This window comes from Mesocricetus auratus, unplaced genomic scaffold, assembly GCF_017639785.1.
Source record: "Mesocricetus auratus isolate SY011 unplaced genomic scaffold, BCM_Maur_2.0 Super-Scaffold_100022, whole genome shotgun sequence".
NCBI lineage: Eukaryota > Metazoa > Chordata > Mammalia > Rodentia > Cricetidae > Mesocricetus > Mesocricetus auratus.
In genome coordinates, this window is record NW_024429203.1 from 17968495 (window position 1) to 17988832 (window position 20338).

The following is a 20338-nucleotide window of genomic DNA, read 5'->3' on the forward strand; positions in this document are numbered from 1 at the left end:
CTCAGGGTCTCTGAGCCTTAAGATCTGAGACTTGGTGTTTGGACAGCAATAGTCATCACCTGTGCAGCTTTCAAAACTTTAACAACTTCATTCCTCCCTAGATCATGTCTTTCAGATGCCCATGGGGAATTTTTCATGATTTAGTCATTGGTATCCCTGAGGAACCAATTAGATATAAGTTTACTACATTCTTCATTAAATTTAAACAATGGAGGTTTGGTAATAGAAATAAAAGAATTTTCTAGTGTGCCAGCCTGCCTGATAGACTAATCTCAGACTGGAAGGATCTTGACAATTTCTATTGCCTGTCTCACATATTAATATGTTTGCCTTGGGCAACATTGTAACACTCTCACTTCAATTTTATAAACATTTCCAGGATTCTGTAACTATCTAAAATTGACTTAGCAATTTGAAACAATCTAATGAATAGGACAGAAACATTCCTGAGCTGTGTGTCCTTACAGTAAGGTACTTTGAAAAGAGTGTTAAAACAGAATATTCAAATGATATTCAAAGGAAAATTATAAATCAGTATTGTGTATATAAACTCTTCCATGTAGATATGATTTAATTTAAAGATCAATATTGATTGAACAAATGTAGGGCACTGTACTATTTTCTTAAATTCAATGATTATTTTCTTAATTATTTAAAAATAGCTCATTGGTAGGAAAGGAAAATAAACCCATGAGGCCTCAACCCATTCAAAGAATCACATGCAGTGAAGTAGTGTTGAAAGCAGGAAAAATTGTCCTACCTAGGGAAGAGCTCAATTATTTCCTATCCAATACAAAAAAATCATCCCTGAAAATACACATATGAGTAACATAATATGGGCTGAAGGCTATGTTAACATCAGTAGCTCACAACTTTACAACATTGTCATGTCCCAAAGGGTCTGTTCCGTAATCATGGCTGTGGTATACTCACTGGGTTTCTTTGTGGTTGCTGTCCATACCACATGCATGATAATGTTGCACTTCTGTGGGTCTCATATTGACAACCATTACTTTTGTGACATTTTGTCTTTGTTGATTCTGTCTTGTTCCAGCACCCACCCATATCAACAAGATACTGCTATTTGCTGTTTGTAGAATTAATGCTAGCACATATACTGATGGTCATTATCTGTCATGCATTCATCCTAATTAGTATTCTTTGCATCTGCTCCAGTGAAGGATATTCCAAAGTCTTTGACACCTGTAGCTCTTATATTATGACTGTGGAATCTTCATTGGTTCTCTAACATTCATGTATTCAAGCAACCTGCCAGCAACAATATGGAACAAGAGAAAACATCCTACACCACAGTGATCCCAATGCTGAATCCCCTAATATACATCTTGAAGAACAAGGTTGTAAAGAATGCACTTAAAAGGGTAGTTGAGGGAAGTCAGTCATCCTAAAATTGATGGAAAGAAAAATTAAACATGAAAAGTTCTCACCTTTGCTTTGTATTTTTTCCTTTCTTTCAGAGAAAATAGTCATTATTACTGGAGAAATAGTTATTTCGTGTTTGACAATGTCTTAAATATTTTTGTGCATTATCAAACAATATATTTTACTGATGTATAGAGTTTTCTTAGTAGATGTTTAAGAGAAATAGAAATTGATGGAGGAGAAAGGGTTTAAGCATGCAGAAATATTTTTATTTTAATTATAATATTGCTCTCATTTTCTGGATAGTAAAGATAGCATAGCTATGTTTGAAGAAGTGTCTTCCTGAGTGTTGGGCACACCAGCTCATTCATGAACATACTTGTTTATTTATGGCCACAAGATAGAGCCTGGAGTGATACAACACACAGTGAGGCATTCCAGCAGCTACAAGATGCTCAGAATTGTTTGTATATCTCTTCTCTTGGCACATCCAGGAGGAGGAAAGTGCAGTTTCAGCATCAGCTTGGGCCAGATAATATAATTTTAAAGATATCTCTAGAACTGTAGCTTAACAAGTTCCTCTGAATTTAAGTCTCTACATTAAGAAAAAATATTTACACCAACTGTAAAAATCAATACAGAGTTCAAGGTAACATCCTAATATGTTATGTGTGGGCTAAAAGTCCTAAGTATTTGAGGAAAGATCACTGAATGCACAAGAAAATGGCATGGGACCATGAAATGTGGAAAGAAATCATGGTGTCCTCAAAATGAAAACCCACTGTACACCTGTAAATCTTACATTGAGAAAAACTGAAATTACCCACTCAAAGCCATTCTTCATGCACAATGAGCACTTTATAGTTCATGCTGATTGTTTGTCATCTGTTGTTTTTCAGGCTTTATAATATTTAACTTGAGTATGCCTATGCTGCAGTTTGCCATCCTCATCAAATTGTCTTTAAAATGAAAAAATATGTATAGTGTGATTAAATTTACTAATTTTCCTTACAAATAAAAAGATGCTTAAGGCTGAAGATTTCTCAGAGGTAACTAAGTAAAGACATCATGGATGTAAAATGTCTCCATACATGGAATAAAACACCATATTGGAAAGCATCCTGGAAATGGTAGAGGAAGTAGAAAGAGTATAAGAGCCAGAAAGGATGGAGAACTCCATGGAAATGAGGCCCTCTATATCAAGAGGGTCAGATCACACATCAGCTCATTAAGACTGAAGCAGCACACACAGGGCCAGCAGGAGTCTGAAGCAGATGGTATCCTAGAGCTGAAAGAAGTGTACCCATACCTCATCCCTGACCCAGAAGCTATCTCCATTTGATAACCACCTGCAAATGAAAATTTGGAATTGGCAAGGGAATTTCACGGGGGAAGTGAAGTACTCTGTCCTACAGTGGATAGCCAACAAAAAGTGAACTCACTGACATCTTCAGGGATATTTTTCTCATAATGTAGTGTTAGGGCTTTTTTAATAGTTATCTTTTGTGTGTACATATATAATGTATGTTATACTATAAAATGTACATAAATATTTATTTTAATATATACCTACACACACCTAAATATATAATGAGCGAGAGGTTTTTTTTCCCTCTTTTTACCCTACAGGCATTATGGCCTTCAGTTTAGTATTTTTAAGGGATTCTTGAGTATGCAAATGAATATTGTCTTCTTGCTCCTTTCTGGGCTCTTTTCTTCTGTTTGTTTATTTCATCTTCTATCTTATTTTATTTTATTATTATCCCTTAGAAGCCCGCTTTTGCTTTTTACTGAGAGACAGAAAGAGGGCGAATGCAGATGGGAAGGATTTATGAGAAATAGAGGGAATGGAAACCCTAATTAGGATATATTATACTGCAAAAAATATTTTTTCATTAAATGTAAAAAAAATCAAAGAACTAGGGCTTTTGTGTGACCCAAACACCTGGATGCTGAGTCATGAGAATTGCCATTTGCATCCTTAGACTACACAGCAAGATTCACCTCCAAAACAAGCAACAGCAACAAAAAAGTTGTGACATAAAGAGGTTAGGGGAAGAATTCTGTGTTTCATGGTGGATTAACAAATCTCTGAATATATTGCTGAAGGAAAATCTTTAAAAGCATGATGGTTTTGGCTTAGACTGGGGAAAAGCTTGTGTATGTATCACCCAGCAACACAGAAATGATTCATTGGCTGCTGAAGGACTTGTTAATTTCCTCCTAATAAATATAATGCCACTCTTTGTCACCCAGGTTCGGTGGGAGGGTGTCTGGATCAGTCCCATACTGGCCCCTCAGTCATCTGTGGGACCTGCGAGAGTGGAGCAGTATTTATTCCTGGCATACAGAAGGACTCTGGGAACCCATGCCCCATGGAGGAATGCTCTTTCAGCCTGGAGGCATAAGGAAGAAACTGGGCCCTTCCCGGGATGATGTGACAGACTCTGAAAATCCCTCATGGAGGCCCTTGTCCTCCCTGGGGAGCAGAGGGGGGATGGATTGGGGGTGATGGGTTGGGAAGATTGGGGGATGGGGGAGGAGGGGAGGAAGAGGTAACTGAAAGTGACATGCGTAAAATTTAAATAAAAAATATATGGAAAAAATATAGTGCCACTCTTGAGACCACTGAAATAAAGTGTAAATAGTTTTTTATGTGGTTGGTTTTTTTATTTAGTTACTCAAAGCTAAACAAAATAAATTATTTTCTGTATACAAAAATCAATAAAATCTTAGTCAAGGACCAGCAAGTGATGTCTAATTTATTTGCACTCCATAGATATCTTGTGAATTCATAACAAGGAGTTTCTTTCCAACTGCCATTACTCTTGGGGCAGGTGGTAACAGGAAGCCAAAAAGCATTCTTGAAGTTTGTTCTTAAATGCTGGGTACTCTAGGGGATTTGTATACTCATGATTGTTTTGTATTCCTAATAAATCCCAAGTCTCAGGACACCACATAAAAGCTCCATAACACACTATACTCATGATTATCATTCCTGAGAAGATAGAGGTGATATGCTTTAGGACAATGGTAGTTTGTCAGTCATTGACATTAATGTATGTAGAAAAGTAGGAGGCATTTATTTGAATACCATAAAATTTATCTGTGACGTGAGAAAGAAACCAAGTAATTTCTAAGAACCTTGCTCTCTGTGCAGGACCTAGGTGAGTGTACAGTTTCATTTATGGAAACAGCTTGATATCTCATAAAGGCATGGCTGGCATAAGAATTATGCTCACCTAAATAGAGTAATTGCTTTAGTATTGTTTCCAGTAGATAAGGTCTTCTTGTTTCTTTTACTGTCATCCTTTCTTGCTATGTCTATGATTGGGTCACACAATCTGAAGGAATGATTTCCAATCCAAATTTAACCATTTATGCTACAGAGAACTTACAGGTATTTCTATAACTCTGAATCATCTGATCCCCTATTGAACTTTCATAGGATATATTTATTAGTCACTCTGTATCTTGCACACATACACATATCTGTAAGAGAAAGAAAGCAAGGATAAATCCAACTTTAAATATATCATCCCTCGGGAAACACAAATTGCTGCTTCTTTGTGAAGGAATCATCTCACACAATGAGGAGGGAGATCCTTAATCCATCCATGACAAATAACCTAACCTACATGACCTAACTTTTCTAAGAAAGGGAGGTTCTGAATCTCATAATTTTATCATCTTTCTACAGCATTCTTTGTGCATCACTAGAAGTCTCTGTGCAGGGCAGAAAGAAGTAGCTTCAGGTAATCTAAATTTGTTGCCCTATATGGCAAATAATTGCCTGAGTATATAGTGGCAAGAAGCTTGTAATCTGAACTGTAGTCAACTCCTCTAGCCCACTGACTCTTGTTCACCCTTTAAAATTTACTTTGTTTTGATTATCTTCTTCCTCAGCAAGAACAGGGACAGATGTTTCAAGAATATTTCATAACCACATAAAAGACGTGTGCCTTCTTTATGTGTATCATAACCCACAAAGTGTAAGGAAGATTTTCAAGTAGATAAAAATATCTACCTAAAAGCAGGAGGAATAGTATGTTCAGGACTTTCCTGGGGAATCTTAGAAGTAGTACTCCTTGGAGAAGGCAAAAGATTCCTAAGAAAATGTCCATCAATCCAACATCCCCAAATTGTACAAATCGAGTTCAAAACGAAAAGAGACACAGCGACCATCATGTGACTCAGCTTTGCTGGATCTTTGTTAAATGCTGTGCTTGCTTTAAGACTTTTGCAGCTCCCATCAGATATGGCTGTGCTGCTGGCCCCACACTACCCATAGTAAGCCTAAGAGTTAAAGAGTGCTCAATGTCACAATTAATCCCAGGCTTCCAGATCCTTGAGCTATGATGTTTAAAGGCATGAGCAAACGCAACAGCTTTTTCTACTGTTCACCTGTCAGCAAATGCTTCCTTCTCTCCATAAAAGATAACTGTAATTTTGCTGCTAAATCCAGGATTCAAATGTTTCTAGTCAGTAAGGAAGTACCTCATTTTGTAATCTAATAAAATCACCAATAACTTAGAGATAAAATTAAAATGTATGTATATAAAAGGATCATGGACCAGGGATACAAACAATATATTTACAATTTTTAATCACTCTTTGAAGATTTGCTTTCATTTGGAAGAGGACTAGAGTCTTCCATTTGTAATTTTTAATTGTGTATGGAATTTGTCATATTCATGGTGGTATGATAGTAAACTAAAGTCTATTTTTTATTTTCACAGAAATCGTCAAAGAATGGGGAATGGGAATCATTCTACTGCAGCTGGGTTTGTGTTGGTGGGATTAACAGAGCAGCCAGAGCTCTTACTGCCTCTTTTTCTCCTGTTCCTGGGAATCTATGTGGTGACAGTAGTGGGGAACCTGGGCATGATCCTGCTCATCACAGTCAGCCCTCTGCTGCAAACTCCCATGTATTATTTCCTCCGCAGCTTATCATTTGTTGATCTCTGCTATTCCACTGTCATTACACCCAAAATGCTGGTGAACTTTCTTGGGAAGAAGAATTTGATCTTCTATTCTGAGTGCCTGGCCCAGCTTTTTTTCTTTGTGATCTTTGTGGTGGCTGAGGGATACCTCCTGACTGCCATGGCATATGATCGCTATGTAGCCATCTGCAGACCATTAATGTATAATGTGATCATGTCCTCTAGACTCTGCTCACTGTTGGTTCTGGTTTCCTTCATCCTAGGCCTTTTGTCTGCCATTGCACACACAAGCGCTATGATGAAACTGAACTTTTGTAAATCTCACATCATAAGCCATTACTTCTGTGATGTCCTTCCCCTCCTCAACCTTTCCTGCTCTAACACACACCTCAATGAGCTGCTTCTCTTTATCATTGGAGGGATCAACACCTTGGTGCCCACCCTAGCTGTTGCCATTTCCTACATCTTTATCTTTAGAAGCATCCTTCACATTAGGTCATCAGAGGGGCGTTTCAAAGCCTTTGGAACCTGCAGCTCTCATCTTATGGCTGTGGGAATTTTCTTTGGGTCTATCACCTTTATGTATTTCAAGCCTTCTTCCAGTAATACTCTGGAACAAGAAAAGGTGTCTTCTGTGTTTTATACCACAGTGATCCCCTTGCTGAACCCACTAATATATAGCTTGAGGAACAAAGATGTGAAAAAAGCATTGGGTAGATTCTTGTTGGGGAGATAATCTTATTTTTGGCTAACAGTAAATGAGAGAAGAGATTATTCTAATGAAAACATGCTCTTTCTATTCATTTTATTTGTCTCTTGTAAAGTGCAACGTATCTATGTTTATGATTCTAGATTTGGTCTCAGAGTATCCTATTATGCCATATGCCTGCATGCAGTATGTATAATTTTGAAAGTGCTTTAACATATATTGTTGATTATTTTTCCATTAGCATAGAAAATGATTTTGTAAAGCAGGTATTAGTGATTTTACAAGAAAACTGATCTTTCCATCAAATAAGTGAAATGATTATTTATTTCTAACATCAGTCTCTAATTTGAATGTTCAGTAGTTGCTTACCTTTTTTTGTGCTTAATTCAGCAGTAAGGGATGAGGGGTCATGAACCCTTCCACTATCCGTAAGTAATTGTGAGTTGGTCTCTCTAGTCTAGACTCCCTGGTTCTTTTTGTTCATCAGTATAATGATTGAGTTATAGAAGGTATACTTTCCTACCTTTCTCCTGTCTTTTACATCTTACATTCCTTCTGTCCCTCATCTGAAATATTTCTCATTCCTTAGATGGTATGTTAATGCAAATGCTTTGTTTAGTTTTCCGATCTTATCTATCACTTATTCTCAGCATTCTGGGAAGCCATGAGTCTCTGTTTACCACTGTTCAGTGTAAATGGAACCTTTTCTCAGTGTTGAGAGAGGCTTTTGTCTAAGGATGCAAACACAAATATTTAGAATGCAATTTGTAACTATGTCCATTTAAATAATCATTAGCCATAATTTTCCTTACAGAACTGATTTATAGACTCCTGATGGGATCTGGGAGTTGGGGAGGAGTCACTATCTTCAGTTTTATCATCATTGTTCCTACCAGACTCCAAAGCATAGTTCTAATTCTAAGGACACAGATGTTCCTTGTCATAAAACAAGGGATAGGAATTAATACACTGAAATTAAAAAGGAGACTAGTGTGGGAAAGGGGGGTAGACATGAGAGGGAGGGAGAAGAGATGTGCTAGAGTGAAAAACAATCAAAATGTCAACTGCATGGTACACATCGACAGTACTGGCCAAGAACAAATGAAAACAAGCAGACAGAGGGGTACTGGGCTTCTCACTAATATGGAATGTTTAGAAACATGGAACTGGATCCTAGGTCCATCCATAAATACTTGTGATGACAAGACAAATGCAGGAGAAACTCAAGAGAAAGAGGGGGGGTGGAGGTGACAGAGAAGCAGAAAAGTTTGGCAGGTTAAGTCTGCATATTATTCCCAATGTGCTCAATGTGTTTTTATGGTTTTCTATAGAATGTGCGAGAGTACTTGATTTCCATTTGCTGCTTGATTACCATGGGTCAATATCTCTTCAGTCAGAACAATTTAAGGGAAGTATGTCCCCAAAATATCATGTTGTATTATTAAATATGAATTGTTATTCAGTTAGCTGTGATATAAGAAATACCTGAGGAGTATAACATTTAGAAAAGAAGGAAAAGTTACTTTTAATTGTGAACAATATAATATCTTACTGAAAAATCTCTAAAAAATGGTAATAAAAGTAATCTAAGGCTTCAGAAAGTGACTGAGAGGTAAACTAACATTCAGAATTCAGTATGAAATACATCTGCTACATACTATAAACCCTGATCTATAACAACGAGACAGAATATGTGTGCATGCACTGAACAAAAGGAGTGAAGATCTTTCCCTAGTGAAACTCTCAGCTACTTCTAAAATGTACAAAAGTAGATTTGAACAAGTGAGACCTCAAGTTTTGAGTAGAATGAAACAACATTTAAAGACATTAGTTTTTACAATTAACTTACAAATTTTACAATACTAACAAAATCCCCCAAATTATTTTTATGGATATAGCCATTAATCTTTATGTTCATGAAATATCATCATGAAAAATTTATGAAGGGAAGTTGAAGTACATAAAACTGCACATATATAAAAAGGAAAAAGATTACTTTGGGCACATTTATGAATTTTGGAACTATTACCGCAATCAAAATAAAATATAGTTGATTATATTTCATGACTCTTCTTTTGACCTCCATTCGTAGACAACAGCTGATTTCCACATTGTCTCAGTGGACTCATGATTGACATTTATATAATATCATATAAATACATATGTTTTTCTTTATACAAAAATTTATTTCCATTCCATAATTCCATTTTATTGTTCAGAATACCATTGTATGGATTTAACACCATCTCCTCATTTAGTTATTTTTTTAATCATTTTTTATTTTAATTTTAAATAGCTTGTTTTACATGTCAATCCCAGTTCCCTCTCTCTCCCCTCCTCCCGCACTCCCCTTCCCCTCCACCCTCCCACCCTATTGCCAAATCCTTCCACATAGGGGATATCTAGAGTCCCTCATTTTACTCTGGGTAGGGTCCAGGCACTCCCCTAAGAGTCCAGGCTAAGAGAGCATCCCTCTTTGTGCTATAGGCACACGAAGACTGTTTGTATACCAGGGATAGACACTGATCCACAGCTCAGGGCCCCATAGGTTGCCCAGGCCTGCTCACTGACACTCACATTTGGGGGGGTCCAGATCAGTCCCATGCTGGCCTCCCCACTGTCGGTCTGGGGTCCAAGAGCTCTCCCCCTGTTCAGATCAGCTGTCTCTGCTGGTTTTGCCAGCCCATTCTTTGCCAATTTGCTCATCACTCCTCTCTCTCTGTCACTGGGTTCCTTGGGTTCAGTTCAGTGATTAATTGTGTGTTTGCCTCTGCTTCCATCAGTCACAGGATGAAGGCTCCCGGATGGTTATAGACATCAAGTTCATTATCAGGAATGGGCATTCGAGGTGGTCTCTCCACTATTGCTTAGCTTGCCAATTGGTGTTATCCCTTTTCATTTAGTTATTTTTGACTCAAGGTTTTTCAGTCTATTACAAATAAGGTTATTATCAGTTCTATACTGTTATGATCATATATTTTATTTAATGTAAAATATATCTAGCTGAAATATTAATAAATTATGTTAATTGTATATTATATTTGACTATTATCCATCCACCTAACTGCAAATCTGCTTGTCAATAAGGTAAAATTTAAACCTTTAATAGTTATAGATAAGAGTTGCAATTGCTCTATTTTAAAGTCAATACCGGAATCATGTTTTAATTTTAACAGTTCTAATGTATGGATATTTTATGTTTTTGAACTTGCTGTTGCTGGTTATAAAAGATATAAAATATATTTTCATGTGCTTACTCTTCATTTATTTCATTTTATCAAGTCTGTTCTTATAGATAATATTGAGTAGTAGTAAATCCAGAGAGGGTTCATTCACAGGACCTGACACATCTCTGCTGAACTAATAACTATGGATATAATATGTTATCACTAATGTCAATAAAGATTTATTCTCCTGCATCTTGCATAAATATACTATCAATAAAAATGATGCTTCTGTTAAGTTACAAAAGATGTTGTATTACTCAGATCATAAAATTTTCTATAAGAATTATTATTCAAACAAAACTTTCGGGGAATTTCAATGCTGGAGAAATGCAGCATATATGAGATCTAGAATATATAGGAGATCTAGACTAAAGGCTTGATGTATCATAAAGCCTTCATCTAAATGTTTAAGGAAAAAATTCACACAATTCTGAAAATATTTTTAAGGGAAACTATTGTCTGCTTAGGAGATGGCTCAGCTGTTTCATGAGAGGTTGAAGAGAATCATGGTAGAAATCATTGGAGGGGAAAGTATGTCATACATGTACAACTGGCACAGAAAGAAGTACATGGGAGTGTGAAGCCTCGTAGAAAAGACAATTGCAAGGAATCTGAGCAGGTTTCCCACCAGGATGAAGATGTAGAAAGACAAAAACAGGAAAAGAGTGTAGTCTCCAGACCCTCTGCATGCTGTGCAGGGTGATAAAAAGATCAAACTGAATCATTATGGAGAGATTCCTCATAGCTTTGAGGTTTTCTGACTTAAAAGTAGAACGCAGATCTCCAAGACATAAACACTGATGTCAAACCAAGGATTTTTCACATGCATATATTGGTTTCATTTTCAACAAAAACCCTTACAATTTAGGAGCATATCTACATGGAGAAAAAACATGAAGAGCATAATTGGGAACTTCAATTTAAAAAAAAATCAAGCAGAAAACTAACAAAGTGTGGACATTCTTATTGTATTTTAAATAATATTTTCAGAAAAAGGTCATAAAAGACTTCTATTTGGAAGAAAATAGTGCTTTCATAGTTTGGAAAACTTAACCTACATTTCTAACCTAAACTAATTAATTTGATAGTTTAGACTAAAACAAAAGGATCATAATAGATAATTTTTCTTCTGTCCGTATTCTAATCATTTCCCCTTTCATATACAAAATGAAGTGGTAAAGCTCAAATTACTTGCAATACTTACTCTAACATTGAATTATTGAGTTCATGTATATCAGTTAAGATAGGGACATATCTCAGCAGTACCAAATAGAGAATTCAGAAAATAGTCTCTGGTATTTATAGTTAATTTATTTTTGGCAAATTGTACAAAGAAGGTAGCCCAAGAATAGTCATTTCAATACTAATTCTGGAATAACTGAGAGATATATAGCAAATAAAAGTGAAAGTCTATTTTCCTAGAGCAATGTCTAACAATGTACATAAAATATACTTACCTAATACATGATTTAGATATAAATTTTGAATGCAATATTCATCTAGTTATTAACAAATTAACATTCTGGTAATATTATTATATATAATCTTCTAATGTCTTATCTTTTTATTTAAAAACAATCATTTTATTTTATATACCAATCCCAGTTCCCATCTTTTCCCTCCTCCTGCTTCCCCACCTTCTCCCCACCCCATCCCCCTTCCACTCCTCAGAGAGGGTAAGACTCCTATGGGGAGTAAACAAGATATTAGACATAAAGCAAAGTATAACCGGCCTATAGTCCACAACCCCACAGAAGCTCGGTAACAAGGAGAACCCTAAGGAGGGATATACACGGATCCTCCTGGGAAGGGGAAATAAAATAGATCTCCTGAGTAGATCTTAGTTTTACATGTAACACAACTGCAATCCATGATTCTTTTTTTAAACCAAACAAACTCCAGGATAATTAAAATTATCTACATTGAAGTCATGAAAGAAAACAAAAGAATACAAATCAATTAAGGTCAGTAGGGGGCTGAAGTGAGAAAGCATAAAATGAATGGGAGATTCCTGTAAAATTCATGACAGTATAGTAGTTCATGAGATGACAAAAAAGAAAAAGTGAAATTACATCACGAGGCAGTAAAACCTGTAACTGTGTTAAACCACTGACAAAGGGTATGAGTTATATAGCAAGATACATGTTGCCATCAAAATATTCTGGATACTGGATATTTAAGTTTAACATTGATTAAAAGTGTTCATAGGATTAAAAATAATTCATCTTGAGGAAGATGTTTACTAATTGTATATATCCAATGAGAAATAAAATCAATAATTATGTATTAATGTAGCCAAAATATCAGGAAATTGTTCAACATGAAGAAAAACAAGCAACTGGTTTGTGCTCATTTTTTCATAAAAACTATTAAATAATTGTCAGGTAAATAATAGAAATACACTCAACATCATCAATCAAAAGAAATACAAATTAAATCACAATAGGACCCTATTATGTACTTACAAGTTTTAGGTTGACAAATGAAAAAAACAAATGCCACAGAATATAGATTAGTATTTTACCCACTTATAAGAGAGAAAGGATACTTCATTCTTATATAAAAACATGTAGCTAAGAAGGTAATTCTGCAAAACTCTTAATTAAAAACATTTTCAGGAAAATGTAACTGATTATTTATAAGCTTCTTGCTTTTAGATGCAATTCATTTATTCAGTGATTAAGAAATAAAGAGATCACTAAAGAATAGAAAAATATGTAAAATGAAACACATTTTCTGCCATAATAAAGCTGGATTTCTTCCAGTACTAAGGATTAGTCTCACTGTCTAAGCTTGTTACCTCAATGCTCTGTCACTGAGCTGTATCCTAGGCCCAGGATTTTCTGAGATAATGTCTCACCAGTTCAGGCTGATCTTGGAATTACTATGATGGTCACACTGATGATGTCTAATCCAGTTCCTGCAAGAACACTGGAAGAGGAGATACTTGCCACTTTATACACTGCGTGGGACTTTCTATGGTAACATAAATGTAACCCAAATAATGTTCTTTGATACTTAGAAAAGTTCAGGGTCTCTCAACCTTGGGACCTGAGATTTGGTGTTTGCAGCTCACGGAATGGGAAAATATCTTCACCAACCCCACATCAGACAGAGGGCTGTTCTCCAAAATATACAATGAACTCAAGAAGCTAGCCACCAAAACACCAAACAATACAATTAAGAAGTGGGGTGCAGAACTAAATAGAGAATTCTCAATACAGGATCTAAAATGGCTGATAGACATTTTATCATGCAAAGTGAGGATTTAATATACTATACAAATGGATCTTAAAACTTGTCTTCCTCTGTCCCTTTCTCTTATAAGAGTTGCCAACACCAATATCTATGCTATTATTCAATTTTATACATTGCTGTTAGCAGTTCATGTGTCTCATTATAATTAGTTTGTTAACTATCCTTTTTAGATAGACTGAATGCTACAGTTGTATGGCTAATTAGTCTTCTGTTTTAAGGAAATTGTTTAATATAATCTTAGCTGTGGCCGATGAACTTAACAGCTCTGTTCTAAATGAATAAAGGAGATGGTTTATTCTGTAGCAAAATATGAGTAATCATACCCCAGGAACACAGGTTTAGGAGTTCCCAAACATGATGATACAAAAAACTAGCAGTTTCATAAATATTTTAGAGTAAAAGAACAAAAAATGCAGTAACATTAACATGATTTTCAAATGAATTTATTGGTGAAGGGGGATGTCATTCTGAATGTTGTAAATATGTTTCTCTTATTGGTTGATGAATAAAGTTATTTTGGTCAGTAGACAGGCACAAAGTGTTGGCAGAGCTACCAGACTAGGAGAATTTTTGGAGAAGCACAAAGAGAGTGAGTCCTGGGAGAGATGCCAAAGAATTAGGGATAAGTCACAGCCTTGAAAAATGGGTTAATAATTAAGAGAGAGCTAGCCAGTAAGAAGGCTAATCCATTGGTCAAACTCCTTATAATTAATAAAAGCCTCTGTGTGTTTATTTGGGACTGAACAGCTGCGTGTTCAGGCAGGACAAAAACTCTGTCTTCAAATGGGTATATAGTCAGGTCGGTCACAGAAAAGTAGAGGTAGGAGTACTATGCTATATGGCCTTAAAAGCTAAATGACAGCCTTTTTAGTTTTTTGGTTAGTAGACACTAAGGCTCTACTAACCAAAGGCTAAGACAATGCAAAGAATTGACCTAATTGTTATAAAGGTAGTTAAGAAGTTGATAAATAACTCCTACGTATACTAAATATGCCCCGGGATAATTTAACTGTGGACACACAGTGTCCCAAACACTCTATATCACTGAAGTTCTAATCAGTCTATTTAGTCACACTTCTTCCCAGAAATTATCATGCACAGAAATCTGTCCTATTTAAGATATAGTGTAGAAGAAATTAGTGCATGCATGAAAGGTTTTAGAAAGGGAAAGGATAAGCAAATTCAAGGCACATCTATTTCAAAATAAATGGAAACCAGTTCATCACAGCCTAAGAGAAAAGTCAAAAGTATGATTTCAAACTTCATATTCTATTTTCTCTAAAATTTGATTAAAATAATGTGAGATTCTTTAAGTAAAACAGTAAGCAACATAGAAAAAGCTCCTAACACTTTGCTTATGTTTTAGTGGGGAGAGAAACAATAATAATGTTAAACAAGTCAGAGAACTAAAGACAGCAAGATGAACTGAAAAAGTGTGATATAAGCATGCATGAACAATATTTAGTAGCATGAGTGTGAAAACTGTTCTTCTGAAATTTAGTATTAAAGCTTTAGACATAGCCAGGTAGAGTTGCAATAATGTTGAATAAAGGAATGGCAAAATGACTCAGTATAAAAGCATTTGCTGCTCCTCCAGGTGGCCCAAGTTAGGTTATGTCACCCACACTGGGATACTAACAGCCAGCTGTATCTCTTTCTTGTCCTTCCTCTGTGATTACTGACGTACAATAACACAATTGTTTAAATATTGAGCAAAACGACAAAAATACAGTTATCAGCTTTTGGAATACCTTTAATAAATTGAGTGAGAATTTGTTTTTTTTCTTGTTTATATCAAATATAAAATGAATACAAAAGAAAATTGCTATCCCCTTCGTATTGAAGGTGAAAGTTGATACAATCTGTGATAAGAAAAATAAAAAACAGTAACTCTAAGTATACTGTTTCTTTCTAAGAAATAATTTGATGTTTCCATTACTTGTAAATCATTTGGAGCCCTTAGTGAGTAACCAGGTAAAGACAGCATTACAAAAAGTGCCTTAACATCCCCAGCATCCATTTCTGTCAGTACTAGCTGATTCATCACTTCTCTTATGATCTGCTTTCCTAACTATTCACTCTCTTATACTTGGTCCAAAGAATGTGGACTCCAAAAATATTCATTGATTGCATGAATGGAAAACAATACTACCACATCTTTATTATACTTAATAAAAGCTCAATTACAAACAAGAACATTAACTACCATTGCAAACTGAATGGGTAAAAACCTACTCAGCCTCAACCCTACAAAAAGATCTCAACAGAGTATATTTAGAAATATACATGTATATACAGACACATACAAACATGCAATAACAATGAAAACAGAGGCCATGAATTTGACAGAAAATGGGGAAAAGCATACGGTCAGGTTTAAAGGGAGGAAAGAGAGGAAAGAGATAATGTAATTACACTATAATCTCAAAAATAAGCCAAAAGAAGGAAGGGCTTTATGATGGGGAACACTAAGGCAACACCCTTTAAGTAGGCAGAGTATTCAGAGCCACAAATCAACTGCTGTCTTTTCATGCACTTTTGCTTGTGCTGAGGATTCCAAAGCAAAATTCAAACCATCAAAAAGTCAGCTTTCCATTCACAGAAACTTCCTGATTGCAGTCTCCACACTTCCATTACCCTATGAATGAGACTAGCAGATGGCTATACTATGTCACACCAGGATCTTGACTCATCTGGAGGCCACCTAAATTAGACCTTATCCAGAGGCGCTTGCCTGTTGTTTTCATTTTTACTGAACAGTTGCTGTGGTTTCAAATCACAGAAAAGTTCCCAAATACATTTGTTTGATCTACTCTTGGTTCTTTTGCAGCAAATTCTAGACCTTGAAATGAAAATATATTCCATGCAGACATTTGAAGAGATAACTAATTAAATATGTCAATGATGGTGGGGCAAATATGTATAGGAAGCCAATCCTAATGTAAAAAGAGGAAGAAAATTCAGAAAAATATCATTCTTCTTGGTAGAGGAATTTATTAGTTTTTTAATTTTAGTGAGTTGTCTTGGTCTTTAAGTGCTGAGCACTGGTAAAGTAAGGCAATGGTTATTTATATCTGTGATCTTGGTCATACAAAATGAAATACCTTATGTAATAAGTATAATATTAAAGTAATAGTTTCTGTTACTTTCTCTTGCATTTCTCAAGTATGGAGGCCACTTTCCATAGCACTTTCTTTTTTTTTAAAGACATGATCTTTTTTTAATTTTAATTTCAAATAGCTTGTTTTACATGTCAATCCCAGTTCCCTCTCCCTCCCCTCCTCCTGCAACCCCCCACCATCCCCCCATCCTCCAGCCCTATTGCCAATTCCTTCCACATAGGGGATATCTAGAGTCTATCATTTCACTCAGGGTAGGGTCCAGGCACTTCCCTAAGAGTCCAGGCAGAGAGAGCAACCCTCTTTGTGTTATGGACACAAGATGTCTGTTAGAATTTGAGGGATAAACACTGATCCACTGCTCAGGACCTCATAGGTAGCCCAGGCCTCCTCACTGACTCTCACATTCAGGGGGTCTGGATCGGTCCCATGCTGGCCTCCTAGCTGTCGGTCTGGGGTCCAAGAGCTCTCCCCTGTTCGGATCAGCTGTCTCTGCTGGTTTTGCCAGCCCATTCTTTGCCAGTTTGCTCATCGCTCCTCTCTCTCTCTGTCGCTGACTTCCTTGGGTTCTGTTCAGTGTTTAACTGTGGGTGTTTGCCTCTGCTTCCATCAGTCACTGGATGAAGGCTCCAGGATGGTTACAGACATCAAGTTCATTATCAGGAATGGGCATTCGAGGTGGTCTCTCCACTATTGCTCAGCTTGCCAATTGGTGTCATCTCTTTAGATCACTAGAGGTCACAATGGTGCCTGATCTGTCTTCTAACCTATGATTCCCTCTTCCCCCTATCCTACACCCCCAGTCAACCTTCCTGTTCCTCCACGACCTGCTCTCTCTTCAACTTCTCCCCCTCTCTATTTCCCAGGTCCCCATCCCCCTCACCCCTCACCGTGTTCCCCATCTGTTCAGAGGATCTTGCCTCATTTCTCTTCTCTTGGGTACCATGCATATCTTTTAGGTTCTTTCCTGTTTCCCAGACTCTCTGTCAGTGGAAGTGCAGACTGGCACTCTCCTTATCCATGTCTAAAATCCATATATGAGTGAGTACATACCATGTTTGTCTTTTTGTGACTGGGTTACCTCACTCAGGATGGTTTCTTCCAGTGCTATCGATTTACCTGCAAATTTCAAGATTCCATTGTTTTTTTCTGCTGAGTAATACTCCATTGTGTAAATGTACCACATTTTCTCTATCCACTGTTCAGTTGAGGGGCATCTAGGTTGCTTCCAGGTTCTGGCTATTACAAATAATGCTGCTATGAACATAGTGGAGCAGATGCCCTTGTTGTATGAATTTGCCTCCTTTGGATATATGCCTAAGAGTGGAATTGCTGGGTCTTGTGGTAGATTAATTTCCATTTTCCTGAGGAATCTCCATACTGCTTTCCAAAGTGGCTGTACGAGTTGGCACTCCCACCAGCAGTGGAGGAGTGTTCCCCTCTCTCCACATCTTCTCCAGCATAAATTGTCTTCGGTGTTTTTGATTTTAGCCATTCTGACTGGAGTAAGTGGTATCTCAAAGTTGTTTTGATTTGCATTTCCCTGATGGCTAAGGATGTTGAGCACTTTCTTAAGTGTCTCTTGGCCATTTTAGCCTCCTCTATTGAGAATTCTCTGTTTAGTTCTGTACCCCACCTTTTGATTGGATCCTTTGGTGTTTTGGAGACTTGCTTGTAAATTTCGGAGATTAGCCCTCTGTCAGATGTGGGGTCAGTGAATATCTTTTCCCATTCTGTGGCCTGCCTTTCTGTCTTGTTGACTGTGTCCTTTGCCTTACAGAAGCTTTTTAGTTTCATGAGGTCCCATTTGTTAATTGTCGATCTCAGTGTCTGTGCCATTGGTGTTATGTTCAGGAAGTGGTCTCCTGTACCAACTCGTTGAAGAGTATCTCCCACTTTCCCTTCTAAAAGTTTCAGTGTGGCTGGATTTATGTTGAGATCTTTGATCCATTTGGACTTAAGTTTTGTACAAGGCGATACACATGGATCTATCTGCAGTCTTCTGCATACCAGTACCCAGTTATGCACTTTCTTTAAAGAACCTTTTACTTCCTTATTCCTCAAGCTATAGATCAAAGGATTCAGCATGGGGATAACCAGGCTGTTAAAAACTTGAATGGCTGCATCTAAACAAGGTCTTGATGTTGGCCTGAGGTATATGAGCACCACTGGGATAAATAAAAGCAGGATGGCAGTGATGTGGACAATGCTGGTAGAGAAGGCTTTGTGTCTACATTCAGCAGAGAGGATCTTCAGGATGGAATAGACTATACAGCTGTAGGACATGAGGATGAATAAGAAGCAGCTGAGAGGCATGAGGTCCACATTTATGAAACTCACCATTTCCTGGGCTGATTTGTCTGCACAAGGCAGCTTCAACAACACTAGCATATCACAGGAAGAATAGGCCACTTCATTGGGACCACAGTAGAGTAACTGAAAAGTGACAGTGGTTAAAAATGTAGCCTGAATGCGAGCAAAAAATGATGTCCCCATAGCAAGAATGGCACATACTTTGTTGTTCATGATTATTCTATACCTTAGAGGGTAGCATATGGCTACAAAGCAGTCATAGCCCATCTCTGTGTACAGAAAACCTTCAATACAACCCAGGAAATGGTAGAAGAAATGCTGGCATATACAGCATAGGAGATGGTTTGGCTGTTTCCTGAGAGGTAGAAAAGCATCTTGGGAGAAGTCACTGAAGGGAAAAATATGTCACACATGGACAGATGGCAAAAGAAGAAGTACAAGGGAATGTGAAGCTGAGTGGAGGACATAATTGTGTGGAGTATGAGCAGGTTTCCCAGCAAAGTGAAGATGTAGAAAGACATAAACAGGGCACTCTGTGTGTATGGAATGCCCATCAGGACAAACTGAGTCACCACTGAGAGATTCCTCATTGATTTGAGAATGTCAAATTTTCAAAGCAGAATACAAAATAACCTCTCCCGGACATGAAACCTGAAGACAAACCCACATGCTCTCTGGTTGGAGCATGCATGTATTTTTTGTGCAATTGTTTTTCTTATATGGAGCAGACCTACATAAAACATAAACACAATAAAGTTTTGATTATAATTTGTAATTAACTACTCTTAGAAATTAAATTTAGGTCAGATCTAGAGTTAGATATAAGCATTTTCCTAAGGACCCTGAAGTAAGCCAGTAGGACGAAATCTTGAAAACCCCATACACAGGAAAATATCTGGTTTTTGCCTTCCACAGCACTCTTGGATTTGGTTTCGGTTTGTTTTGTTTGCTTTTGGTTTTGTTTTAGATGAACATTCAAATCAATTGTGTCATGGCTGTTCAGGATAATGACACTCTAATGCTTGAACAATTTTTTGATAACACAGATCTTATTTTCCTAAAATATAAAGGAATTCTCTTGTTTTCTCCCACTGATAAATAAATCAACAATTTCTAGAAAAGAATAAGGATGTGTAGATACAAAACCAAAAGACATAAAATTCTTGCATTTCATATCAGCAAACAAAAGAGAGATATTCAAATTAAACCATGGTGTATAGTACAGCAACAAAATGTATTCTGTGAAATCTAATTAAACATCTTATAAATATATACTATAGCTTTCAGTCAGCAATTTTATTGGATTCCTGAATGTGTAAATGAGTGGGTCTCTGAATCTTGTGCCTTCTCTTAGGGGTCTCTTATTTTTGTGTTGATTTGTCTTGT

General features: G+C 36.7%; 2 protein-coding genes across 2 annotated transcripts; one reads left to right on the top strand and one right to left on the bottom strand.

Annotated features, from left to right (window-relative positions):
- The first annotated feature begins 6135 nt into the window (after positions 1–6135).
- Positions 6136–7062, top strand: LOC101836880 (olfactory receptor 8D1-like). The gene has a single exon (XM_005069369.4). It carries the CDS (start codon positions 6136–6138, stop codon positions 7060–7062), a length of 927 nt encoding a protein of 308 aa, XP_005069426.1.
- Positions 7063–11126: 4064 nt separating this feature from the next.
- On the bottom strand, positions 11127–19542 carry LOC101841703 (olfactory receptor 149-like). The gene is given in 3 exon segments (XM_013112823.1): positions 11127–11138; positions 18650–19269; positions 19272–19542. Coding segments are annotated over 3 exon segments (903 nt in total).
- Positions 19543–20338: the final 796 nt, after the last annotated feature.

Bases quoted from the DNA above. Each gene is read 5' to 3' on its own strand.
- LOC101836880 (XM_005069369.4), top strand. From the start codon at position 6,136: ATGGGGAATGGGAATCATTCTACTGCAGCTGGGTTTGTGTTGGTGGGA.